The sequence below is a fragment of the Heloderma suspectum genome, chromosome 6, assembly GCF_057233095.1.
Source record: "Heloderma suspectum isolate Gila_16-S chromosome 6, 16-S_ref, whole genome shotgun sequence".
NCBI lineage: Eukaryota > Metazoa > Chordata > Lepidosauria > Squamata > Helodermatidae > Heloderma > Heloderma suspectum.
Window position 1 is genome coordinate 86,206,567 of NC_139463.1, and position 27,347 is coordinate 86,233,913.

Consider the following 27,347-nt stretch of genomic DNA (forward strand, 5'->3'; position numbering starts at 1 on the left):
GGATTCTGAATTACTTTTTAATACATCAGTGCTTTTAAGATTGACTTTTTTTCTCTTTTCTGTCCCCCCCCCCCCCCATCCACAAGTGACTTATCACCTATTCTGAGATTAACGGCTGTAAATAAAGGCTCAATCCAATGCACATTTAGACAGAAAAAAAGTCCTACAGCTCCCACCATTCCCCGGCCAGTATGTCTAAACATGCATAGGATTGGGCTGTAAGTGGCTCAATACAATCCACATGTACACGACATTGGTGCATTGGGGTGGACACAGAGCACTACATATGTAACACACATTCACACTGTTCAGGAACACAAAGGAACGTCCTCCTAGATCAGGAAAACAGCCCACCTAGTCCACCCTTCTGCTTCTACTGGTAGCTAGCTGGATGCCTCTCAGAAGCTTAGAAACAGGGCATAAAACCAAGCACCTTTTCTTGTTTGTCCCCAGCTCTTGATATTCAGAGGTGTCCTGCCTCTGAATATGGAGGTTTTATTTAGGGTCAAACTGCACATTACATTAAATTCATAGCGTGCAGTTCCCGCTGTGTGTGTGTGTTTTTAAAGCAAGTGATGTCAGTTTTTATTTTTACAGCCTTAACTTATTGGGGGGTGGGATTAAACCTCCCCTCCTTGCACACGACACTCCTGATCCAGATCGCCCTCCCCACACACACATTTGAGCAATGAAAACACACACACACACACACATTAGGAGCTGCGTGCGATGTATTGAACATGATGTGTAGTTTGACCCTTAACTATCCCCGCTCACTGCTAGAGAAATGCAGGTGAGTGCATGACTTTACATCATTTTTATTCCCACGGTAACCCTGGGAGGTGGTTTACTTAGGCTGTGTGAGTCACCCACAGCTTCATGGCTGAACAGATGATTCCCATACCCTTTTTTAAAAAAGATTTCTGCACCTAGCAATTCAGGCAATGTTTCCCACACCCAAATTGGCCTTCGGCAATTTCCTGGTGAACAGTAAGTGTTACAACCTGTCTTTGTCCTAAAACTTTATACTGTGTTGCTAACTTGCTGTTAATACTTCCCTGGAAAGACAGTCACTGAAAGATCAGGAGACTTCACTTCTGTGGCATGAGACTAAAATTACAAACTGTACCAAGCTTTTATTGATTCTTTTACAATAAAATTATTTATTCCATTAAAAAAAGTTGAATTAACAAAACAGATTCTAAAACATCCTGAAAGGATCAGCCCCCAAAGGTTGACACTGCTTAAGAACAGCTCAGACAAGAGGCTGTAACATGGCTCAGAAAGCAGCAAGAGCGATCAATTGCTGAATTGACAAAAGAGGTAGCTGTAGCTAGGGATAGCGGAGAATTTCTCCCCGAAACTTCGGGGGGCCGAGCGCCGTGTTCGGCCCCCTGAACAAGTTTCAGGGAGAAATCCTCCGCCCGCCCCCCGCACCCCCCCCCCGGGACGGGACTTACCTTTTGCGAATGTCCCTCCCGGTGGCTGGTCCGGCCGGCGGTTCGACGGGTTTTCGAGCGAGGCGGGAGCGGCAGCCGGTCTTTCGACCGGCTGCCGCCGCCGCCATTGTAATGAAAGAAAAAAAAAACCTTCCCCTGATAGGCTACGTGACGATTCACGTAGCCTATCACGGCTAGATCTGCAAAGTCAGCCGTGATAGGCTACGTGAATCGTCACGTAGCCTATCACGGGTGACTTTAAAAAAAAAAAACGCGTACGCGAATGGCGGCCCCCATAGGGAGCCGCCATTCCCGTTCCTTATTTGGTGGCTGTAGTCTACGTAAATGTTTACGCTATTTGTGTTGCCCTTATTTTCACCGTAGTCTACGTAAACATTTACGTAGACTACAGCCACCAAATAAGGAACGGGAATGGCGGCTCCCTATGGGGGCCGCCATTCGCGTACGCGTTTTTTTTTTTTAAAGTCACCCGTGATAGGCTACGTGACGATTCACGTAGCCTATCACGGCTGACTTTGCAGATCTAGCCGTGATAGGCTACGTGAATCGTCACGTAGCCTATCAGGGGAAGGTTTTGTTTTTTTTTTACTTTCGCGTTCGCGGCCGGGCGAGGCGGGAAGCCTCCCCCCCCGGCCTGAATTTCGGCCGGGCGAGGCGGGAAGCCTCCCCCCCCCGGCCTGAATTTCGGCCGGGCGAGGCGGGAAGCCTCCCCCCCCTGGCCTGAACTTCGCGGGGGGAGCAGCGAAGCGCTCCCCCCCACCGCGAACGGCCTTCGACGACAGGTAAGTGACTTTCATCCACCCCTAGCTGTAGCCCAGGGGTGGGCAACTTTTGGCTCTCCAAATGTTGTGGCCTACAACTCCCATGATCCCTCACCAATGGCTATGCTGGCTAGGGCTGATGGAGTGAGTGACAGCCCAAAGGTTTCGGCCTACAAGTTGCCCACCTCTGCTGTAGCCTGAAAACAGTTAGGAAAAAAAAAATATAGGAGGACCAAAAGGAACGATGTAACAGACAGTTTCTCGTACAACCAGGGCTGTGTGTATGCCAGCCCAAACTCTAAAAAGCCACAGAATATGGTAACATGATCCCAGAATTCAACTGCCAAAGAATCTCAGCTTGCTTGCTTTGCTTTTCTTTAAAGCAAGTTTTTAGCCCTCTTAAGGGTGGGATCCAGGATCGGCCTTCTACAAGACAAAGGGCTCTGCTCATGGAAGATCCCTCTGCCTGATTTTTGGAGATTCCCCCTCACCCCATTCAGCGGGGTCCCCTGATTCTGTGTAGCACTTTCAGGGGGCTGGAAGGGCTGGTGCAAGAAGAACAGGGTGTGGAGGTCCACTCCCACCAGTACAGTTGATCCAGAATAAACCTGGACCCAACTCCAGTTGTGTAGGCAATGCCTAGTGAGCCTTCAGGTGCCAGAGGACTAGCTAAGTAAGACTTCCAGTGGTCAGAAGGTAGGTTGTCAGTGCTCCTTGCCTCCACCCCAAACTCAAGGAAAATAAATTATGTGAAGTAGTAAAAACTGTAGAATTATGCAAAATAAGATATTGTACAAATATGCTTATTTGCGTAATGTATAGATTGCAGAATTCAGGTTACCTTGGTGTTGAATTTCTATATGTTTTTAAGCACCGAGTTCACGCGGCTCTGCTTATCACCAAGGCCTTTACTATGCCTTCTTGCACTGGCTTATTCCTTCTCATTACCCAGAAGCCCTAGAGGTGGTTCAGGACTCTCAGTCCAACCTCCAGAACTCATCCCTTCGGCTGTTCCTCTTCAGCCATCCCTCTCTCTTGACTCCATCCAACCCCATCTTCAGGCAACTGCTGAATGTATTATCAACTCCCCACCACTGCCACTCCCGTCTTCTCTCCAAAGATAGCTCCTCCCACTGGAACCCATTCACAGGACCACACGTCGCTTGGTCTCCACCATTAGCTCCAGGAAGTCTTTTCCCCTGGACCTCTTCCCACGGCTGCAGGGGGTTCGTGGATGGCCACTGCCGGGCATAATCCATCTTGAAGGGATGCCAGGAACCAGCCGCCCTGTTTCAGGGCAAAACAGAGAAGGAGACACACGTTAGACATGCTGAGGGGAAAAGGCTCTTCAGGGTATAGGGAGAGGGGCTGTAGTTGAGTGGCAGTACACACACATCTCTAATTAAAAAAAAACAGGTGGCAGAAGTGGGAAAGACCTTGGCTACTTTGCTGCCAGTCATAGAATATTGAGACTGTGCTATCTAAAAACATATTTCTATTGAGTCAGAATGCAGAAATTATCCCTGAGGGACTCTGCTACTGAACCCATAAATAACTTGCACAGAGTGAGCTAAGAGAGGAGATGCAGGGAGGGCAGGGGAGGAATGACACAATCCACCCAGAAGATCTCCTGCATCCAAGTGCCCTTGCCCAGCCTCCATTCATTTCAATGGGGCTTGTATTGAAGGGCTTGCTTTTACTCATTTATCTTTATTTTTTATTTCTTTATTACTTTTATATCCTGCCTTTTTTTCCTCCTAAGGAACCCAAGGCAGCACACACAATCCTCCTCCTCTCCATTTTATCTTAACAACCCTGTGAGGTAGGTTGGGCTGAGAGTCTGCGACTGGCCCAAAGTCACCCAGTGAGCTTCCATGGCCGAGTGGGGACTAGAACCCAGATCTCCCGACTCCCAGTCCCGCCTTTCCATAAGGAACATGCCCCAGGTGACAAGCTACCATAAAAACATATAAACAAATAAAAGGTTGTTGGGTTGTTTTTTAAAAACACAATATAAAAAGCAGAGCAGATCCTAAATGGATTGTGCCTCATGATCCAGTATATATTCAGTACAACTTTGGAAACACAAAAGTTCAGAATGTGTTATTGGGCACAGAATTCCACATCCAGTGAACCTCTGCAGCTATTTTTCCTTCAAAAAAGAAACCTCCTAGTCCTTATGCCATTGAAGATTAAACATGTAATCATGTAAACATGATTAAACATGTAATCATTGCCTTGTAAACATGAAGGCAATGCCTTGTAAAACCCTCACAGATTCTGTGAAAAGAATCCTGTGGTTAAGGGATGGGGTCTCAGTGTAGGGCTGGCATCCAGGGTAGGCATGATTGGGCACCTGCCAAGGGCCCACATCCCAGCAAGGGCCCACTAACAAGATCCCCCTGCAGTCGCTCCTCTTCACCATTGTAATCTGCTTGTTCACCTGCCTCTCACACTGGCCCAGACAACAGTGGTGCTAAGAAGGAGGGGCAGTAGATGCCACTGCCTACTTGCTTACTGGCTCTCTGCCTGTCAAGCAAACAAGTGGTAGCAATAACGAGGAAGAGGATGAGGAGCAACAGAGGATGAGGAGCAGCTGGTGACAACGGTAGCAAGAAGGTAGACTCACGGGGTGGGGGGGTGCCTTGCCCAGGTACTCTCAAAACCCTAGCACCAGCCCTGCCTCAGTGCACAACTGAACTCCTTGTGGGTTAACAGAAGAACAATAAATAATCCAAAAATAAACCTAGCTTTGTTTGCATCAGCTGAAGGTGTGAAACGTGTGTGTGTGTGCACGCACAATTTCATTTTTTTTAAAGGCACATTATATAGCCATCTAGGCAGAGGAACTAGAGATCAAATTGCCAACATTCGCTGGATCATGGAGAAAGCAAGAGAATTCCAGAAAAATGTCTACTTCTGCTTCATTGACTATGCTAAAGCCTTTGATTGTGTGGATCACAACAAACTGTGGCAAATTCTAAAAGAGATGGGAGTACCAGACCACCTTACCTGTCTCCTGAGAAACCTGTACGAGGGACAAGAAGCAACAGTAAGAACCGGACATGGAACAACCGACTGGTTCAAAATTGGGAAAGGAGTACAACAAGGCTGTATATTGTCGCCCTGCTTATTTAATTTATATGCAGAGTACATCATGAGAAACACCGGGTTGGATGAATCACAGGTCGGAATTAAGATTGCCTGGAGAATTATCAACAACCTCAGATATGCAGACGATACCACCCTAATGGCAGAAAGTGAAGAGGACCTAAAGAGCCTCTTGTTGAGGGTGAAAGTGGAGAGTGCAAAAACTGGTTTGAAACTCAACAGTAAAAAAACTAAGATCATAGCATCCTGCCCCATCACTTCCTGGCATATAGAAGGGGAAGAAATGGAAGCAGTGACAGATTTTATTTTCTTGGGCTCCAAGTTCACCGCAGACGGTGACTGTAGCCAGCTTGCTCCTTGGGAGGAAAGCTATGGCAAACCTAGACAGCATAGTAAGAAGCAGAGACATCACCTTGCCGACAAAGATTTGTATAATCAAAGCTATGGTTTTCCCAGTAGCAACGTATGGCTGTGAGAGCTGGACTGTAAGGAAGGCTGAGCACTGAAGAATTGATGCCTTCGAACTGTGGTGCTGGAGAAGACTCTTACGAGTCCCTTGGACTGCAAGGAGGTCAAATCAGTCAATCCTAAAGGAAATCAACCCTGAGTGCTCATTGGAAGGACAGATACTGAAGCTGAAGCTCAATTTTTTTGGCCACCTAATGCGAAGAGAAAAGTCACTGGAAAAGACCCTGATGCTGGGAAAGACTGAAGGCAAAAGGAGAAGGGGACGGCAGAGGCTGAGATGGCTAGATAGCATCACCGATGCAATGAATATGAATTTGAGCACGCTCCAGGAGAGAGCACGAGACAGGAAGGCCTGGCGTGCTATGGTCCATGGGGTCACGAAGAGTCAGGCACGACTTAACGACTGAACAACAACAACAACGTATAGCCATCTCAAGTTCTATAAGCAGCATTCTCTATATTTCACAGTGTTGCTCTTGCCTGGAAGCGTGACTCGCAGCTCCTGATCAGGCTGGACTTCTGGTGTGTGCCTATACCCCTTACACGAGAGAAGGATGCTTCACACCTAATGCCTATGGATTTATGGCAGTCTTCTCCAGCCAGGTGCCCTCCAGGTGTTTCAGACTTCAACTCCCATCATCCCCAGGCAGCATGGTCAGGAATGCTGGGAGTTGTAGTCCAAAACCTCTGGAGGACTCCAGGCTGGAGAAAGCTGGTTCAGGAGAACTGAAGGGGTATAGAATAGGTGCCTATTTTTAGACCCACAGTTCACTGAATTGTTGGGACAGGGCCAGTTACGCATGTTAATGAACAGAAGAAGTTTGCCCCCCTCAGCACAAAATTTGTCCCGTGGACAAACTTACCCGTTTCCCACAATGCAAGAGCATTCCCATGCCCCATGGACAAATAGAACATGGATAACTTACGAGAGCTGTCCGACTTGGTTGCCTCCTCCTCAGGCAGCGGTATTTTCCCAGCCTTAGCAGGCCTCTCCTGGCAGGTTTCTCCCAGGACTGCTGCAGGAGTACAGGGCAGCACACTAGGCAACACTGCTCCTCTGGCACAGAGTTCCAAGGCAGTGTCGCTCCCTGCCTTTTCTCCCTCGTGCCCGCTGCCTTTTTCACCCCAACACCCCAGGATGGTGTCTAGCTCCTCAAAGTATTGCCACACTTGTCGGCCACGGCCATAGCGCCGGTTCTGGTCTTTGGCGTCCCGGTAGCCACGCCGGAGGTCCTTGGCACGCTGGCGGCATTGCTCCCAGTCCCGGTCGTACCCAAGTGCCACCATTTGCACTGCAATCTGCTTGTACACCTCCTCATTACGGTACTGTTGGTGGAGTTGGCTCTGGACCCTCTCGTGTCCCCAAATGCTCAAGAAATCCCAGGTCTCCCTCTCCCCCCACCTGGCAGCCCGCTGACCGGGAGTTTGGCTACCAGCAGGCTCCATTTGGCTACTGTCCACAGTCTCACCAGGCTGCAATGTCTGAGTGTCCAGCAAATCTGATGCCTCGGCCGGGCTTGTGATCCATGTTTGGGACGGACTGTGGTAGTGTCCTGGAGATCTTTGGGCGCCCATGCCCACGTAAGTAACATCTAGAGCCATTTCTTCCTCGGTGTGCCCACTACCTGTTTCATACCACCGCCTCAGTATCACGTCCAACTCCTCAAAGTACTGCCACATTTGCCGCCCACGACCGGAGCGCCAGTTGTGCTCCTTAGCCTCCCGGTAGCCACGCCGGAGATCTTTCGCCCGCTGGCGGCACTGCTCCCAGTCACGCTCATACCCTAGGATGGCCATGTCTGCCGCTATGTTCTTATAGATCTCCTCATTCCTGTGCTGGTGATGCAGTAAGCTCTGGATGCGGTCCTGACCCCAGATGCCCAGAAAGTCCCGTGTCTCTTGCTCTCCCCACTTAGTAGCCCGCTGGCAGGGCACGTGGCTGTCCTCCACCTCCTCGCTAGACCCCGATGTCATATCGATCTGATCAGAGTTGTGGGGCCCCGTGGGGCTCACATTCTGTGTGGACAGCCCCTCATCCGTGGAATCCCCTCCCCAGTTCTGCACGCCACCCCGGTCAGACTGGGTCTCGGCACCCGCCCCCTGCCCCAGGATCGCATCCAGCTCCTCAAAGTACTGCCAGACCTTCCGCCCACGAGCGGAACGCTTGCTGTGGTCCTTGATGTCCTTGTAGCCACGCCGGAGGTCCTTGGCCCGCTGGCGACACTGCTCCCAATCCCTGCCGTAGCCCAAGGCCGCCATCTCCACCGACACCTCTTTATAGACCTCCTCGTTCCAGTGCTGCTGATGGAGCAGTCTCTGGACATGCTTGCGCCCCCAAATGCTGAGGAAATCTCGTGTCTCTTTCTCCCCCCAGTTGGCGGCCCGCTGGAAGGTGGCCAGGCTGTTATCCATCCCCTCTTGAAGCCCCGCTGCCCAGATGCCATTCTGGTCTGATTCAGCAAGCTCAGCTGAGCTACCAGGGTCGGGTTCCACGGACCCTCCAGCATACGTGTCTCCTGCAAAATCACCTGCTCCATCTTCTCCGTCATATCCATTGCCCAGTTCGAAAAGCGGCCCGAGTATCGTATCCAACTCCTCAAAATATTGCCACACCTGTCGCCCACGCCCAGAGCGCCGGTTCTGGTCCTTTATGTCCTTGTAGCCCCGGCGAAGGTCTTTCGCACGTTGGCGGCACTGCTCCCAATCACGGTCATATCCCACAGCTACCATTTGTGCCGCGATCTCCTTATACACCTCCTCATTCCGATACTGGTGTTGCAGCATCTTCTGGATGCGCTCATGTCCCCAGATGCTCAGAAAAGCTCGGGTCTCTTTCTCTCCCCAGTTGACGGCACGTTGCTTCCGGCAGGACACAGCTCTCAAAGTCTCCGTTGCTGACGGGGACATGTAAAGCAGAAAATACATTCAGTTCCAAGCAGGCTGGCACAGATGAGAAAAAAACCAATTCCCTACATGCAATATATATACTTCTTGTTCCCAGAATATGCAAAATACTTAAGGCAGCCTGGTGCCCTCCAGATATTTTGGACTACAATTCCTAGCATTCCTGAAGATTGCCCATCCTTCCTGGGTCTGCTAAGAGTTAGCGTCCAAAACTTCTGGCGGGCACCAGACTGGGGAAGGCTGACTCAAGGAGATATTGCACCCAGTCCCTTCTCTCACCAGATGTTTTACTGCAACCCAATCTGGCACCCTCCAAATGCATTGGACTACAATTCCCACCAATTGCCCTCGTGGGCTGAGGATGATGGGAGTTGTAGTCCAAAACATATAGTGGGTGCCAGATGGGAAGGGCTGCTTTCTTGCATCACTGGAAGTCTATCACCTTATTCGTCTATGCATGGTTTTCTTTTAAAAATTTTTTTACTAAAATACAAAATAGATCAATAGCTTTAACAACAGAAAAGGGGGACCTGCAAACCAAGACGATACAATAAAGTAACAATTTCTTCCTTTGTGAAATACACATATGTTTTTTGGTTAGTTAACATTGTTCCAACACCTAATAAACGGGTTACATAATGACCTGGTCAAATGCTCACTGTAGGAGAAAATTCTTGGAGGGAAGAAGCCAAAGAGCAGCTCATCCCGGCCGAGCTAGAAGAGTAGGCCTCACTATCCCACCTGATAGCCTGGATAAAATTCCAAGGAACCCCAGGTTCCCAGAACACCATCTGAAAAGCTCCAGACCAGGAGTGGGCAACTTGTGGCCCTCCAGATGTTTTGGCCTACAACTCCCATCAGCTCTAGTCAGCATGACCAATGGTGAGGGGTTACATGAGTTGCAGGCCAAAACACCCGGAGGGCTACAAATTGCCCACCCCTGCTCCAGACCATATTGACAATGAAGAGCTAAGGTGACAAAACGTTCCTACAATTTATACTTTTGGAAGCAAGTTGGTGGGGGAGAAAATGAATGTACAGCTGTCCATCCTTTTCTTACCTGTTTCTTGCAGGTCTCGTGGCTCCTTTCCAGGAACTCCAGGTAAGTCATATTCGCTCTGGCCTTCTTCCTGCTGGGAGACTCTACCGGGACTAGGCTGGGAGCTGGACGATTCCCACAAGGTGCCTGGGTGTATCATCTCAGAGGTCACTCTCTCAACCTTCACACACATAGTGACCTGCAGAGGGGAGCCAACAGTGTCAACATTGTGAAAAGCCCTAGTAAACAAAATTCAGAACACACACACGCCACCTGCTTTCCGCTCCTCAGGACAGCAACCTCGCTGGGAGCCTAGCAGCCATTTCCACCTGTGCCAGGGAGATCATAGAGCTATTAAGGGATGGGAATACCCTTCCAGTCAGCTCCGAGAGCACATTCATACTTAGGTTTTAAGCATCCTCCACCCACTAGTTTTACAAGCCAAGATAGCAGAGTATCTGAGTATCATATTGTCATATTGCAGTATCCTATCCATAGAGGATCCCATGAAAAAACCTGTGTGGGACGCAAAGCAGCAGTTCTTCTTTTTCTTCATCAAGACTACTCTTTTCTTCCCAAATCTTTTTTCTCTCTCCTATGCTTCCTCCTTATAAGTTTAACTAAAAACTTTATTTTGTAACTTAAATTTGAACAAACGATCAATTGAATATTCTTGTTCCCTTCTGCTTCCTCTTCCCTTCTTAGTTCTAGCAGGCCAACTGCAGATTTACACAAACCGAAACCATCACCAATTCTTTCCCTTGGCAGATCGTTCCTTGCTTGTGTGTGCACCTCTCCAACAGTCCAAAATCCAGTCCGGAAATACCTTTATTAGCACAGCTTACGTTGTTTTCTCTCTAAAACAGTGACTTCTTCCTCATAACAGCTTCCAGGCAGGCCTAAGACATTTTAACACAGGGGTGGGCAAATTGTGGCCCTCCAGATATTTTGGCCTTCAACTTCCATCATCCCCCACCAGTGGCTATGCTGGCCAGGGCAGATGGGAGTTGTAGGCCCAAAGATATGGAGGGCCACAAGTTGCCCATCCTTGTTCTAACACCTGAAGTGAAAAGTTGAACTGACTCTCTCCGACTTCTATGGTTTGTTCATTTATTTCAGTGCAATCCTATACATGCTTACTCAGAAGTAAGTCCCAATTAATTCAAACGTACAGGACTGCAGCATTAGTTAGGAAGAACAAAAGCAGCCTTACAGTGCAAGCCTATCCATGTCTACTCAGAAGTAAACCCCACTGAGTTCTATGAGACTTACTCCCAGGTAAGTGGGTATAGGACTGCAACCTCAGATAGTTAATGGTACATCAATATTCGTAAGCTGCAGCCTCAGATAATAGCACATCAATATCTGTAAGGAAATGCTTTACATAGCCCAGTATATGCCAGTTGTTGGGGAACACGAGTGGGCGGGCGGTGTTGCTCTCATGTCCTGCTTGTGGGCTTCCCATTGGAGCATCTGGTTGGCCACTGTGTGGCCAGAAGGCTGGATTAGAGAGACCTTTGCTCTGATCCCGCTAGTCTCTCCTTATGTTCTTAACTCTCTAAGGCCTTCCCAGCTCTGCTTCTACCGCAATTCCTTTCATCTAGAGGCAACCAGGACTGAACCAAAGACACTCTACATGCAAAGCATATGTTCTACTGCCAGGCTTTGGCCATCCCCTGGGTGTCCATAGCTCAGTGTGATACAGCACATGCTTTGCATGCAGAACATCCCAGGTTCAATCCCCGGCTTCTCCAGGTAGGGCGAGGAAAGAATCCTGCCTGAAACCCTGGAGAGCTGCTGCCAGTCAGTGTTGACAATACTGGGCTAGATGGGCCAACAGTCTGACTCAGTATAAGGCAGCTTCCTATGTTCCTATGTCCAGGGCCAAACACGTTCCTATGCACTCAATATTTCCCAAAAGCTTTCTTTTCTTCCCAAATATTTCCATCAGCTGCTTGTAATAAGCCAGTATCTGGTATTCCAGTCATGATCCTTTGTATTCAACAACATTATGAATAAAAAGCTAAACAGCAGACCACAAAACAGAAGAGGGTGATTAAAAACCTCAGGTTGGGCCGATATCCTGAAGCACAATAGTATCAGCCACTCCCCACACCACACCCAGCCAGCGTGGTGTAGCGGTTAGAGTGCTGGACTGGGGAAACCCAGGTTCTCGCCGCCACTCTGCCAGGCAGCTCACTGGGTGTCTTTGGGCCACTCACTGACTCTCAGCCTAACCTACCTCACAGGGTTATTGTGAGGGTAAAACGGAGAGGAATATCATGGACGGTGCTTTGGACTCCTTAGAGGAAAAGGTGGGATATATAAAGGTTAAAAGTAAATAATGTATATTGGGCGGCCTGATAGGTCTCTTGCTCCTACACAGGGCCCGCTTTGACCTTCTGGATAGAGCCTGATTCTTACCTGGCCTTCCCAGGCCTTAGCCTGGAGCTGCCCCTCTTGGAACTTTTCTGCCAGGGCCACCACTTGAGCACAGGTTTCTGGGTGACACTCCCATACCCATCTCTGCATTTCCTCTGGCAAGACTGTCAGGAACTGCTCCAGAACCAGAAGCTCCAGGATCTGCTCCTTGGTGTGGCTCTCTGGCTTCAGCCAGCAACGGCCAAGCTCCCAAAGGAGGCTGCAGGCCTCGCGGGGCCCCTCCGCCTCGTGGTAGCGGAACTGCCGGAAACGCCGACGCCGTGTCTCCGCACTCACGGTGTCACTCTGCAAGATGGCGGCCTTCACCCTCCCATAGTCCCTGGCATCTCTGGGATCGAGGCTGTTGTAAGCCTGCTGGGCATCTCTGCTAAGCAATGGCACAAGCCGGGTCGCCCACTCCACTTTTGGCCACCCGTGGGCTGCGGCCACTTTCTCAAAGGCAGCCAGATAGATCTCCGTGTCGGCCCCAGGAGATAATTGGGGCAGCTGAGGGTTCTTCAGAGTGGTGTCCTGTACAGCTTCTGCAAAGGCTTGGGAGGCCTTTAGCTCCTCTAGCCACTGGACTGCCCAGTGCTGAGGCAGCCCCCCCTGGGCTTCAGTACTGGCCCGTGTTGGAGCTGTCCACGTTGTCCATGTCCGATGATCTCCATCTGGCCCCTTTCCAGAGTCAGGAGCTGGAAGCTCTTCCAGTTCCACCTTCACCTGAGACAACTCAGCCTGGTTGTGTAGAGCTGCAGCATGGAAGCCCAGCTGGCAATGACCTGCCAGCCTAGTAGTCATCACTGGGCCTCTGTTCTCCATCTCTCCCAGCTCTCAGTGGGAGCAGCTGACCTTCCAGGGAAAGAAGCCTGCCGCCAAAATACCAAAGTAGGATTTTAACTGAGAGATGCAAAGGAAGGGCCCAGCTCTTGCTCTCCACACACACACGCCTGCAAGGTGTTTCTTTTTTTGGTCATCCCAAATTCCTTTCCCTTTCGGCTGAGGACACTATTATTTTCAATCACTGACTGACCCAAGCCCATTTACAAAGCAATCCTCCCCCTCCAACCCCATATGAGCCTAGCCTGGTAATGAGGAGGGGGCCCACAAGACTTGGAACAGCATGTAGTGGAATCCTATACATGCCCCCATTGAGATAATCCCCACTGAGTTCAACAGGGCTTACAACCCAGTAAGTATAGCAGCCTTCCCCATCCTAGTGCCCTGCTGGATGAGGATGATGGGTGTGGTAGTCTAACACATCACGATGGCACCAGGTTGGGCAAGGATTGAAGCCATCAGACTTTATAAACCTTTAAATAATGGTCATTTTTATTCAAGTGAAGACAGAGAGAAAGAACGTTTCTAAATCTGGATTCAACACAAACATTTAACAGTTCAGACAAGGCAAAGATTTAAAATATATGATTTTCATTTGTCTAAGAAAAAGTCATTCTAATCATGCAATACTACGCACACTTACTTGACAGTAAGCTCCACTGAAATGAGTGAGACCTACTTCTCAGTAGACATGCCTAGAATTGCAGTGTAAGAAATGGGGTGGGGGGGAAATTAGATTCAGATTAAGTCATACTTAAAGCAGACGCACTGAAATGAATGGGATTTAGTCATGATTAATTTAAATCCCATTTATTTCAGTGGGTCTACCATGAGTGTGGCTAAATCTGGAGTCGGCCCAATGTGTTGTATCATACGGGAAGGGCAGTTTATAATTCCATGGTATAAAATGAAGCAGTTCGATATATTTATATGAAACGATAGCTCATACGATGGGACATACTAAAACAAATGACAGTACTTGCCCATTGGGAAACCATGAATGCCCATAGAGAAAGTATGAATGCCCATAGAGAAAGTATGAATGCCCATAGAGAAACATAGGATTCTACCTGCTCATAGGGAGACCTGGAATGCCCATAGGGAAACACAGGATTTTCACTGACCTTAGGAGGATCCTGAATGCCCATAGGGAAACATAGGATTCTACCTGTCTGCAGGGAGATCCAGAATGCCCATAGGGAAACATAGGCTTCTACTTGCCCATAGGGGCATTCAGGGATCTCCCTAGGCAAGTAGAAGCCTATGCTTCCTTATGGGCATTCAGGATGCTCCTCTGGTCAGTGAGAAGCCTGTGTTTCCCTATGGGCGTTCGGGATGCTCCTCTGGGCAAGCGGAAGCCTATGTTTCCCTATGGGCAAGCGGAAGCCTATGTTTCCCTATGGGCAAGCGGAAGCCTATGTTTCCCTATGGGCAAGCGGAAGCCTATGTTTCCCTATGGGCAAGCGGAAGCCTATGTTTCCCTATGGGCAAGCGGAAGCCTATGTTTCCCTATGGGCAAGTACCGTCATTTGTTTTCGTATGTCCAGCTATATTTTATTTTATAAGAAATTGGAAAATATATGGCGGGAAACATTGCCCCACGGGCACATTCTGGGAGACTGCTCTGTACATGGCTTGTAATGAATAACTAAGAGCAAATGCCTTACCGACAGGCCTACCCCCCCCCCGAGATTGCCCCCTCCCTGCGTTTAAGGGGGTAAGGCCTACCCATAAAATCCCAGCCTCCCTCTCTCGCTCGCTCTCTCTCTCACACACACAGTGAATCCGGCTCCCCATCCCCTTCTGCACAAGTCCTGCAGCCCGCCCCCCTGCCCGCCCCTTCAGCCACGAGTCTCTTGCCTCCTGCAGCACGGAAGGGCGCCTCCTCCGCCCCTGCTGCTGTCCGCATGCCCGCCTGGCCACCTGAACCCCTCTGCGCGGATTCACCCCGGCCAGCCCAGGCACCGACCTCTCGGCCCACCGCCGCGGAGCCGCCCCCGTCCCACCCTGCGGAGCGGCCAGGGTCGGGACCAGGCAAAGGGAGCTGCCCCGGGGAGAGCGGGGCTGATCCTCTTCCTCCCGAATGCGCGGCCGCGAGTGGTCGGCGGGCTTGTCATTCAGGCGGGGCGGGGGCGCGGCTAGCCTTTCGCTCCCCTTGTCCGCTTCGGGCGGGGGCCGGTGGGGTCGCCGCCCTGCGTTTCGCGCCAGGCGTCGCTGTCTCCGCTGCCGCCGGCTGCCTTTTTCGCCGGCAGCATCAGCGCGGGTCAAGTCAGCGGGCTTTCCAGAGGTCATTTCCCAGCGGCCAGATGCGCCCCGCGCGGGCGTCTGTGTCGCACGCCGGGTCTCCACCGCCCGGCAGCCTGGGAAGAGGGCACCGCTTCTCCGAGCATGTGCGAAGTTCTGTATCCGCTCGGAGTTGGCCGTTTCTGCGCGCGCAGCGGCAAGCTTTTAAAGGAGCGGCGCGCGGCAGGCAGACATTCAGCCGGTGCAGCTGTTCCCAGCACGGCGTCTCCATGGTGAGAGGAGGTGGGGTGGAAGAAAGAGCTGCTGAATTTCGGCAGGTCGCATCCCCGTCGAGGCGGCGGAGCTCTGTCGGGACTCTTAATTGCGCTGACGAAGGGAACTAGTGGCTGTACTGAGCTGAAGAAGGGGGTGGACTAAATGGGGTCTTGAGCTGACAAATAAAATGTTCCTGAACCGCATTTCCCCTTGCTTATGCTAAGGCACAGTCATAACAGACAGCCTCCTGAGCATGTGCAAAGTAGGTTTTCCTGACCAGTGAATAACTACAGCCAGCCTTCCCCCATATCTGGGGGAAATTAAACACCCTTAATGTAATAAGGTAACCACCGAGAAGATGCCTGGGGGGTTACCAGTTGCTTGGTTGCATCTTTACCCCGCCGTTCCTTCAAGAGGCTCAGGTTAGCGCAATGGTTCCCCCCGTTATCATCACAGCAGCCCAGTGAGGTAGGCTAGCTGAGAGAAGGGGAGCTTCGTGGCTGAGCAGGGATTCGAACTCGGCACCCCCCGCCAGTCATGACCCAATATGTCCCCAAGCAGAGATGCCAGGTCTTCTTGGCAGCTGCACCTTCTCAGCTGGAAGCCAATAATACCCCCTCGTCTCCAATGCGCGAATTCGAATTGCTCAGGGAAACGAGGAGAAAACATTCTGCACATGCCCAGGGACACCATCTTCTTTGCGTGTTGCCCACGGCTGCAAAAACAGCTTCTGCGGGAACTAACCCACCTTTGGGGAATCTCCCCTTCCGCTAGCCGTCTGGCTCGGTTTCTACGCCTCCCTCGGTCGTGCAGTGCCGCTGTCCAGCGAGTGGGCTGCCTTGCTGGAAGCTCCAGCAGGTGGAGCTCGCGGCTCGCCTCTTTTCCCGGCCGGAATCAGCAAGCGGGAGACGGAGCGCCCGAGTTTGTTGGGCTGCGCGCGGGCCTGGTTGCAGGCTGCCGCTAGCGCAGGCGACGATTCAAGGAGGCTGGAGGGGGCAGGGCGACAGCCGGCCAGGTATGAGTCCGAGGGGGAGGAGAACAAGGGATCGGGGCCCAGAGACAGCTGGGGGTGCTGTCCGCCGCTGGAAGGTGGGGGCCGGGAGCCGGGACACAGGGTTCTGGGCAGACCGAGCCTTTAAACGCATATATGCATCTTCCTTGCAGCATGTGCACATCACCCAGTAATACATATTTTTGCATGTATTGCATTATGTATTAAACTTGCCCATTTATGTGTCAGGATATGATGTAAGTTTTCTGTTGCTTGTGCGTGCATGCACAGGTAAGTAAGTATAAGTGTGTGTGCTTGCATGTATATACACATCAGACATATACATATATGTATATGTTCGTACACAGGATAGGGGCTTGGAAACAGGGATCAGATTTCTGCAGGTCAGCACCATCCATTTATATAAGCCCGCTGTTGTGAGCATTGAAGTGACTAGGGCCTGCATTCAATTTGGGGGAAGCCCAGGTGGCAGGTGCCTAGGGAGTGGCCGTATCTCAGTGGTGGGGCATGTACTTTGCATGCAGAAGATTCCCAGGTGCCATTCCCAGTGTCTCCAGGTAGGGCTGGAAAAATTCCTGCCTGAAACCCTGGAGATCCACTGCCAGTCAGTGTCGACAATACTGGGCTAGAAAGACCAATGCTCTGACTCAGTATAAGGCAGCTTCGTATGTTCCTACTTTCCATTTTTGCACACATACACAGACATGTCATTCTTCTTGTGCCACAGGCACACATTCACAACTTGGACCTGATTGTTGCAGTGCATTCCCCCACTCCCACCTTTGTATGCACACCCCACCCCGCAAAAAACCACATCACATGTTTTGCTTCTTAGAATCTTAATTCAGAGGCACCGGCAGCCTCACAAGGGCAGTTGTTACTGATGGGAGTAAAGCGTTTCACACATCAAAATATTTCCATATTGTTTTTCCAGGTCAATTCAAGGTGCTGATTTTAACCTAAAGATTACATGGCTTAGGGCCTAGTCATCTAAGGGGCTGCGTGTCTTTCTGTGGACCTATGCAGTTATTAAAATCTGCAGGTGAAGTCCTTTTGAAGCTATCACTTGAAGAGGCCCATTTGTTGAGCATGTGTGGAAGAGCTTTCTGGCTCTCCCCTCAGTTAAGATTTGGTCCCCACCCTGTAGGCTTTTCAAATGGAGTTAAGATGCATCTTTTCACTCTCGCCTTTTAAATGTTTCAGCGGTTTTTTAATGTTGCTTTAATATAGTTTTACTGTTGGTTTTGAATGCTTTTATGTTGTTTGATGAGCTGTGTACCACCTTGGCGATTTGTGGAAAGGCGGTAGAGAAATATTGCTAATAAAAATTTGCTACTTATATAAATTTTTTTCTTCTTCAGGTTATTTTTAATTTGAATGGTGGGAAGGCATCTCAGTTCAAAGAAAGGGCATCTGCTTCAGTAGGTACGTATGTATTTTGTCACTACATGCTCTGGTTGTGGGTGGATACTGAAGGCTGTATGCAATGTTAGTCCTACTTAGAGTAGACCCATTGAAGCAAATGGGATTTAAAGTTAGACTACCATTTGATTCAACTCAAAATCTCTAATGCTAAGGCATCATAACCTCCAAGTATGTTCTATTTGGCAAGAATTTTCCCAGCTGCCTTACTTGAGTACCAAATTTAACTACTTTGCCAGAATATGCTGCATGCTGAATTCTGATTTCTAGCAAATATTGAAAAATAACCAGATTTCTGGATTCTAAATAGTATTACATAGCACTGCTTAAACGTTCAAAACAAAATGCAAAAACTTGTACTTCCCAGGAGATATGGAAATATACATCTTACAGGAAAGGGAAGAGCAAGAGGAAAACCTGTTTGTTATTTTGGTAATAACTTGGCCAAAGTCAAGCATTTTTGACATAATGTGTACTCAGAAGTAAATCCCACTGTGATCAATGGAGTTAGTACCCTCAGGTAAGCGTGCACAGGATTGAGCTGCAACTCCCATTGATTTAAGTGAGAGAGTAAGGCTACAATCCTCTGCCAACTTTCCAGGGAGTAACCCCTATTGAATTCAATGGCACTTACTTCTGAGTAGACAACATATAGAATTGCGCTGTTAAGCACATACATGTCTACTTGAAAGTAACCTCCACTGAGTTCAATGGGGTTTATTTCCAGGTATTCGCATATAGGATTTCAGCTTAAATCTCTCCCATTGAAACCCTTGGGGCTTAGGAGTGCTTAACTTTTATAGGCTAATGCTGTTAATTAACAGTGACTGACTTATGTAAAAATTAATGGAGTTTAGAAGTTCAGTATCTATAGGGAAATGTCACCATGATGAGGCAAAACAAACAAGCATCCGATTCTTCAAATGTAGCTCTGATGTAGCACAGCGAAATGTATGTGAAATCCTTTAATTGAAAACCATACAGCATTTCATGTGCTTAATACAGCCATATTTAGACTTGTGGCATTTTAAGAATGAGTAAATCTGAAGGACCATTGAAGCATATGCTTATTATATTAATGTATATGCTTGCATTGTTAAGTGTAACCCAGGTAAGTCAGGGTTTAAAGAACGTTTGGGAGTGAGTGCACAGTGGGAGGGACTTGTGTGTGTGTGTGTGTGTGTGGATTCTGAGGTTATAAAAGGAGAGAGCTGACAATTAGTCAGATAGGGACTTGGGGATTGAAGAGGCCCCATCTAGTTAGTGAGCTTTTGAAATAAGGATTTAGAAGGAGTAGAGTAGGTAGATTAGGACCAAGTATAGATTGATTAATAATAGTGTATGTAATTCTTTTTGTGTTTAAGACATTTTATTTGTTTTGCATACAAAATCCCATGTGGCTGTTTGGTTTTTATTATTTTATTATTTTATTTATTAAATTTCTTAATCGCCCATCCGGCCGGTCATCCAGCCACTCTGGGTGATGTACAACAGCACAATTTAAAACAGTAAAATTACACATTAAAACACCGTCTAAAAATACCCTAACCCACCACAAATGCCTGCCTAAACAACGAAGCTTATTGCGCCACCATTAGAAAATCTATTTCCTTGTTACTTCTCCCGTGTTGGGTAGAGGGAACCAATTAGGCATATCGGGTGTCTCTTTAACCGAGCGAATAAAAGGGCTGAAACTCTGTGTTCATGAGGACAACTGACCAAAGCAGAGGCAGATGTCCTGAGGGGTTTCATCAGGTGGAAGCTGGAGAAGGTAGAACCTCAGGGCAGGAACATCACAACCACCTCCTATATGAACCTACGGTGCTGGCTCCAGGTTTTGGGGGGCCCTTGGGCAAGACACCCTGAATGGGCCCCCTGCTTCAGTGACCTGGTCTGCACAATCACCGTGAGTTAAACAAGCCACAGTTTAACTAAGTTAAACAAGCCACGGTTAACAAGCCACCGCAGCTTGTTTAAGCCACAGCACATGTCCATGGGTTATTTGAGGGTTGTTTCCCCCTCCAACAAACCATGCTACCCAGGTTCGGACAACATGGCAAGCTGCACCCCGGTGGGTGATTAGGCCAGTGGTGCCCGGCACATACCATGGCTTGTTTTAACCCACGGTGATCATGTGAACCAGCCCAGTGAATCTGCCTTTTCAACACCATTGTCAACTGCTGCTTTTTCTCCACATTCTTTCTCATTGTTGCTCCCACTAGCTTGCTTGACTGGCAGAAAGTTAGTGAGCAAGTCGGCAGTGGCAGCTTCTCCTCCTCCTCCTCCCCACCGCTGCTGTCTGGGCCAGAGCAAGAGGCAGGAGAACAAGCAGGTTGCCGTGGTGAAGAGGAGGTCTACTCCAGTAGACCCTGCTCTTGTCAGTGGACCCTTGCTGGGGATGTGGGCCCTGAGTAAATGCCCAACCATGCCTCCCCTTGAGGCCAGTCCTGAGAACCTACCCACATACTTTGATCGTCGAGGGAGGCTCCGCTCGTGATCCGACCACCATCTGGAGTGCGGTGGATAGGTGTGTGGGGGAGGGTCTTCTCCTTTATGATGCCCAGGCTATGGGACTGTTTATCCCAGAAGACTTAGCTGGTCTCCTCTTGTCCGCCTTTAGGCAAGAAGTCAAAACAGTGCTCTTTAGGCAAGCATTTGATCAGGGCACACCGTGAAATAACATGAAATTATTCTGGTTTATCCTTTTTAAAAAAATCTTTTAGTGTTACAATACTGTTGCTGATTTATGGCAGGTGTTCAATATTTTATTAGTTTTTTATTAGTGATTTTATTACATTTTTAAAGTAATGGTTGTTGGCCATCCTGAGGGTCCCACCTTGTAACAAAAAATGAGGAAATGTCTTTATACACAAATAACAGATGGGTTGGTGCTTTTATCACATCCTAGTGATGTTTTTTCCCCTTCATTTTTTGGGTTACATTTTATGGCAAATTCGTCTACATCTATAGTGATTTGTAAACCTCTACCTTCAGGAAGGGAGGGGAAATTTCCAAGGAAAGCTAGCCATTCACTGGCTACAAACTTCATCACTGGAACCACTTGCCTCACTGCCTCCTTCATCACCTTTTTATTTAGTTAGGATGAAATCCTATACATGTTTAGACAGAAAAAAAGCCCTACAATTCCCAGCATTCCCCAGCCAACAAAATTTGTAGGACTTGTTTCTGTCTCAACATGCATAGGATTGCGCCCTGAGTTAATTATGCAACGATACGTCACTTACATTAAAGAAATTTCTATGCGATGTACAAAAGCCAAGTCTTCATACAGTTGTCAAGATTACCTTCCTGGGAATGCCTGTTGGGAAAGGTATGTTTTCATCCGGTACCAAAAACCCAGAAGGATTAGCCACCATCTAATTACTAGCGGTAGGGAGTTCCAGAGAGTGGCTGCTACAATACTAAAGGCCCTGATCCAAGCCGTGATGGACCAGACTTCCAAAACCTTGGGTACCACCAGGAAGGATTCTCCTGATGAGGCCAGCAACCAAGCAGGCGATCAGTAGGGGATCAGGCAATGTGATTGGTTTTGCTGTTCTGCTCGCAGGTGCCATGGGGGACCTAGGCCTGGGCCGGGAGTTCCACACCTGGCACCAGTTCAGCATGTTCTTCGACGACTGGTGCGAAAAGCACCAGGTGCTGTTCATCATCGCCAGCCTGAAGCCACTGATCTCCCTGCGTCAGAACCCGCCTTACTATCAGCCCAGCCTAGCTGAGAGGCTCCGCTTCCGTTTTGTGCGTCTCATCTGCAAGCACAGCGGGACTTATGTGGGGCAAAGCACCGTGCAACGCAACCACCTGTAAGCTGTTGTTATTGTTTATTTGTTTATTTCTATTGCACCATCAGTGTGCATGGCACTTTACAAAGGACAAGAGGACAGGTACCTGCCCCAAGGAGCTTACAGTCAAAAATGCAATCTCCGAGAAATTACAGAGGAAGGGGAGATGGGACAAATTGGTAAGCAATATGCAGTTGTTTCAAATTCAACATGCTTAGCCTGTGACAGTAGGGTAGCTTTCCCCAAGCTGGTGTCCTTCGTGTTTTGACTAAAACTCCCATCATCCATGACCCTTGGCCATGCTGGCTGGGGCCAATGGGAGTTGTAGTCCAAAACATCTGGAGGCTGCCAGGTTCAGGGAGGCTGCAGTGGGGTTAGGGAGCTAGGAGGTTGTGCCAAAGACTTCACAGAAAAGGTAGGTTTTGAGGAGGGATTTGAAGGAAGCAAGGGAGGCAGCATCACGCAGGTGTTCTAGGAGGCAATTTCAAGGATGCAAGGGAGAAAGGATGGAGTCTCTTGAGAGCAAGGCCTTTCTATCTGGGGAGGAGCAGAAATCTTCAAGTATCTCACCCTGCCAAGTTTTATATGCAGTAAATAACTGAAATGGCATCCTGGTGCATAAGAATATGATTCTATGAGCCAGGGTCTCCCACCAGGCCCAGTCTCACCACAGCTATAAACTCTTTGATGGGGCCACAGCCCAGTGGTAGATCACATGCTCTGTAGGCAGGTGGTCCTGGGTTCAGTCCATGGCATCTCCGCTGAAAAGGATCTTAGGTAACAGGACTGGGCAAGGAACTTGAGATCTTGAATTGCTGCTTCCAATAAGAGTAGCTCAGAACTGAGCTAAGTGGGATTTAATAGGCGGATTAATATATTCAGACTAGATCGCCGCAGTGTATTGTACATGGGGCTGCCTTGGAAGGCTGTTTGGAAGCTTCAGTTGGTGCAGGGTACAGCAGTGAATAACGTACCCCTGTTCCAAAAACCCATGAGTGAACAGTGCAGAATTAAGGCACGCGCTTCAGAATGAACCTGCAGTATTGGCCAGCCCTGTTTGCCTTTCTCAACATGGGCATGGCCTAATCCGGGGTCAGATGTTTCTGCTGATTTCCAGGGTTGCTTTATGAAGCACTAATTCCCCATTGCACAAGCACAACACAGTCAGCGGGCACGCAGCAGCCCCGCTGGGTACGGCGCACAATCTTCAAATTCAAAGTCTGCAATGAGAAAAAAGGATGAAGGGCGCTTTTTAAAAGTTACGTTGTTGACATTCAGACCTAATTTTGTGGATTTGTGTTGCATATGCAGTATATTTCAAAGAATTACTGATGTCTCACAGTCTTCTGGTCTGAGAGAGACAGAGCAGATTTTCCCCGCAAAAACTATCGAGTTTCAAGCCACAAAAATGTTGCCTTCGACAATAGATTTCAAATGTTGGCATATACTATTTACATTGCACATTGGTATTTTCTTTTTTGAAATAATAATTGTTAATGCAGAGTTTTATTCTTTTATCTTCTTATATTTTTATCTTTTATTGTTCACCACTCCGGACTCTGTCTAGATGTGAAGCATTATATAAATGTTGTAAAAAATAAATAAGTTATAATACTTCACCTTTTTTTAATGAAGTCAGTGAATTTTGCTTTTGGAAAGGCACAAGATGCCACAGATATTTTCAGTTTTTCCCAGAGGTATATTTCCTCTCCAGGGAAAAGAACACAGGGAGGGAGGGGGCGGCAGTTTTCATCTCCATCCTCTTGGAGTTCTGTGTCAGCAGCACGCTGGTCTCCTGCCACATTCTGTCACCAAGTGAACTGCTCTCCTCTCTTGCAGCAGTGAGAAGATTGACTGCCCAGCCTCCATCACACTGCGCCTCGGCCCTAAGAAGGACCGCCTGGTGGTGATCGAGGCCAACCTGGAGCACAACCACCGCCTTTCAGAGCTCGAATTTGCCCACCACTTCAAACGGCACCAGCTGAGGGCCAGCCTGGGGCTCCCCATCCGCATCACCAACAGCATTTCCAAGCGCTTTCTGGCCCCGGACCTGATCTGGAACCTGGAGGACTATAGCAAAGCCAAAGACAAGGGCATGTGTGACCTCCTGGCCATCCTGGATGGGCTCTTCAAGGCCGATGTGGGTGCCAAAGTCAAACTGGTGTTCCAGGAGGACGTGGCCGTCCTCAACAGCATCTTCCTGGCCACCTCGCACATGCGCGAGCTGGTGCACCGCTTCCCCTCCCGCCTCTTCCTTGAGCGCGCCGCCTGCCTGGATGCGGACTTTGAGCTCTTCACGGTGCTGTGCCAAGACGCCAACGGGCGTGGGCGGGAGGTGGCCTACTGCCTGGCCCGCCAGGGGCTGCCTAACCTCCTCATCTTCATTGTGGCTTCGCTGGTGCAGAGCGCCCCGGACATCAAGTTGCGGGTGAAGGTGGTCACGGTCGGGGCCGGAGTGATGGGGCTGGATGCAGTGGAGGAGGTGCTGCCATGCGCCCGGGTGCAGATCTGCCGCCTGCAGGTCTTGGAGGCCCTCTACCGCAAGGCCTGTGAGCTCGAGGTGCCGAAGGAGGACCAGATCCGCAACCTGCTGCTCAACCTGGCGAACGCCGACTCGCCCCGGGTCTACAGCCAGTACCTGAGCGACCTGGAGGACGCGGCCCCGCTCTCCTTCCTACAGTACTTCCTGGAGCGTTGGCACCCCCAGAAAGGCATGTGGGCGGAGTGCTGGGCCTTCGAGAAGAACCGGGAGTGTTCCTTCCTTGACCACCTCAGCACGCATCGCCGTAAGCTGCTGACAACGCTCAGCCCCCCGATGGCGTTGGCGGCCTGTGTCCAGGGCCTGCTGGACCTCCAGGTCCTGCGCGTGGAGACGTCGACGCTCAACGTGGTCCCTGTGGCCGAGCTGTACCACACCGCCTGCCTGCCCGAGAGCGCCAGTTTGGTGGCAGAGGAGCTGGACCTGGTGCCCCATGCACATTACGAGCTCAAGGAGGTGCCTGATGGCTACCTGCTGGAGGGCAGCACTTGCTCTTTCCTGGTGAGCCAGGACCTGGCCACGTGCAGCTGCTCCATCTATATGGCTCACCAGCTGCCCTGCCGACACGTCTTTGCCGTACGCCTCTGGGTCGGAGAGCCTCTTTTTGACCCCAGCCTGCTGCCTGGCTCACCAGGCAGGCGTCAGGACATCACAAGAGAGGAGGAAGGCTAGTTGCTGTCCTATTGCCAGCCCAAGAACAGGCCATATGCACTGAATGGCAGTGCACAAGACCTGGTGACCACCTCCATAGTTGCCTCTCGGGCACAAGGAAGACGATGTTTTCACTGTACGACTGCACATGTTTGGGTGGAAGCAATCCAGTCCGGAGCACGAGACAGACTGACTGCTGACAGGCATCATGGGGGCAAACTGGCAGTGCTCGCCCACATGCCCAAGGATTGGTGGGTGCTAAGAAACATGACATGGGCACTGTCACGTGCTAGGGCTGGGGTCCTGTGAAGCTCCACGGCTATTCCAGAGAAAAGGGAGGTGTAGTTTAAAGGGCAGGTGCTAGGCCCCGCTCACTCAATCAGATACATGCAGGCAGCTGCTGCAGGATTTTAGACTTGGACACTCATTTATTCTGCAAATCCAAGCACAAAATTCTGCAGCTAGAAAAGCCAAATTCTGACCATTGCTGGTGAGCAGAATAAGCTCAGCTGCCTTTTTTTTTAAAGTCAAAATTCTACACCAAGGTCGCTCAAATTGTCTTGTGAAACTCAATTCTATGCACGTTATGCAACATGCAGCTCGACTGTATGCAGAGTTAGATGTGCTGAAATCAGCGGGCTTAGGTGTGCCAAGCTCTGCCTAAGATCGGGCTGTTAAGCATACTGGTTTATTCTGTGTAATCCATTTTGCTTCTGGTAGTTAATGGGAAGGAGCGGAGAGCTGAGCAGGGCACTGGAGGCCTATCCTGTTCTGACCACTCACAGCCCTGCTCAGCTCAGCCCTCTCCTCTTGGCTTCTGGGATTTCCCCCAGGAAATGCCCACAACGTTACAGATGCTGGATTCTATGCCCCGTATCAGGTTTGGTAGTTGTCCAGCACACGCAGCTCTAGGAAGAAGCAATGTGCCCAAACACACAAAACTTAAGCCATGCCATTCGATGATCTGATCTAATAAACCCACCGATTTGAACCTTAATAAGGCGTACTGTTCTTGGGGTTCCTGGTGAGCCATACACGAGAGGGGGTGTGGAGAACAAAGACAAGCACACAAGCTCAGGGGTGGGCAGCCTTGCTTCTGCTGGGGGCCACATGTCAGCAGTGAATGGGCCTGAAGCTAGCAATGGGCAGGGACAGAGCCAAAAATGAGTGGGTCCCCCTTTTTTCTCTCTCTCTGTCTTCCTTCCCATGCAGCAGGCTGCTAGGGAAGGGACAAATCACCCTTGCCAAAGGTCTGAACTGATCACATGCAGAGGGCCCTTGAAATTAGGCTGAAGGTTGCCCACCCCTGCACTAGTTCCCACCTTGCCCTCCATCACTGCGCTCGTTGCCCTCCGTATGTCAAAGGACAACTTTTGCAGTGGGGAGCCTTTTCTTTCATTGAAGGCTTCCCATGCAATTTTAGATAGAAAAGGCTTTCCATCTCAGAAATTTGCCCTCCACACATGGAGGGCAACGAAGCTGGCGAAACAGGAGGGCGAAGCTAGCATGCTCTCCCCCAGCAAACGCTAAAGCAGAAGGCCTGAATAGGACCATTTGCATACCATTAGTGGCTAGGGATAAGGTTTTGAACCAGTTTGTGTTCCTTTTTTCAAATCCAGTGTCTGAATAAAAATATATTAGATACTGAAGTGTCTGAATAAAAATATATTAGGATTTAATAATAAAGATTTAAAAATAAGGATTTCAAGGTCAGAAGTCATCCTTAATTTTCAATTAAGCAGGAACTGTGCGGATTTTGTTTTGTGTGTTTTTAAGTCATTTCAGGCGCAATGCTATGGCCACTAGTAAGCAGCTAGACGGCCATAGGATAGGTCGGTTCCTGGGAACCAACCTCGGATCCCATGCTCCAAGGTCGGTTCCTGGAGAACTGACCCCCACCCTCTCACTCCATGCTCGTAAGAGCAGCGTGGAGCAACCAAAACAGGGCATTTCTGGGGGCCAGCGAGGGCGGGGAAGTTGGAAATGCCAGTATGACACATCCTATGTGTCGTTCGGCCGATGCTTCCCGTGCTCCGAGGTCCTGCAGCTAGACAACCGAAATCAGCTGTCTAGCAGCGAAAGCAGGGCGGGGGGAGCAAGGAGGAGATCTGCTCCTCACCACTCCTCCTACTGTGCACTGGATAGGTGGTCACCCCTGGGGTAGGAAGCGACCGTTGATCCACACAGGATTGCTCCCACCAACCTGCTTTGTATATAACAACAGCCCAGAGTACAGGTTGAGTATGGGCTGAATTCACAAACCAAGAGAGTTCACAGCCCAACAACAAACAACCTAAAACAAACCATGGGTTCTTTTCCTGGGTGGTTCGCTGTTAACAACCCATAGTTAAGCCATAGTGCAGGGTTTACACGTAACAATAATTCAACAATAACCCATGATTCAGTCCATATTCTAGATT

The 27,347-nt window shown here is 49.5% G+C and overlaps 2 protein-coding genes across 4 annotated transcripts; one reads left to right on the forward strand and one right to left on the reverse strand.

Moving 5' to 3' along the window:
- Positions 1-2,047: 2,047 nt before the first annotated feature.
- Positions 2,048-15,053, reverse strand: LOC146341690 (uncharacterized). 2 transcript variants are annotated; one of them, XM_084805154.1, is made up of 5 exons: positions 14,974-15,053; positions 12,168-13,033; positions 9,765-9,942; positions 6,727-8,694; positions 2,048-3,508 (listed from the first exon to the last, which is right to left on the reverse strand). In XM_084805154.1, exons 2-5 carry the CDS (start codon positions 12,984-12,986, stop codon positions 3,366-3,368), a joined length of 3,108 nt encoding a protein of 1,035 aa, XP_084661280.1. In that variant the 5' UTR covers positions 12,987-13,033; positions 14,974-15,053; the 3' UTR covers positions 2,048-3,365. The 2 variants fall into 2 exon arrangements, with proteins under 2 accessions (XP_084661280.1, XP_084661279.1); XM_084805153.1 differs by lacking the exon at positions 14,974-15,053 and adding an exon at positions 14,865-14,941.
- Positions 15,054-16,422: 1,369 nt separating this feature from the next.
- On the forward strand, positions 16,423-26,612 carry ZSWIM9 (zinc finger SWIM-type containing 9). 2 transcript variants are annotated; one of them, XM_084805167.1, is made up of 4 exons: positions 16,423-16,518; positions 17,877-17,940; positions 21,506-21,758; positions 23,577-26,612. In XM_084805167.1, the coding sequence occupies exons 3-4, from the start codon at positions 21,511-21,513 to the stop codon at positions 24,946-24,948; spliced, it is 1,620 nt and encodes a 539-aa protein (XP_084661293.1). In that variant the 5' UTR covers positions 16,423-16,518; positions 17,877-17,940; positions 21,506-21,510; the 3' UTR covers positions 24,949-26,612. The 2 variants fall into 2 exon arrangements, with proteins under 2 accessions (XP_084661293.1, XP_084661292.1); XM_084805166.1 differs by lacking the exons at positions 16,423-16,518; positions 17,877-17,940 and having other exon boundaries at positions 21,389-21,758.
- The last annotated feature ends 735 nt before the right edge of the window (positions 26,613-27,347 follow it).

Coding starts and splice junctions, on each gene's coding strand:
- LOC146341690 (XM_084805154.1), bottom strand. CDS start 12,986: ATGGAGAACAGAGGCCCAGTGATGACTACTAGGCTGGCAGGTCATTGC. Junction 9,943..12,167: donor CTAAGGCCTGGGAAGGCCAG/GTAAGAATCAGG, acceptor TCCCCTCTGCAG/GTCACTATGTGTGTGAAGGT. Junction 3,509..6,726: donor AACCAAGTCGGACAGCTCTC/GTAAGTTATCCA, acceptor GCCCTGAAACAG/GGCGGCTGGTTCCTGGCATC.
- ZSWIM9 (XM_084805166.1), top strand. CDS start 21,433: ATGAGGCCAGCAACCAAGCAGGCGATCAGTAGGGGATCAGGCAATGTG. Junction 21,759..23,576: donor ACCGTGCAACGCAACCACCT/GTAAGCTGTTGT, acceptor CCTCTCTTGCAG/CAGTGAGAAGATTGACTGCC.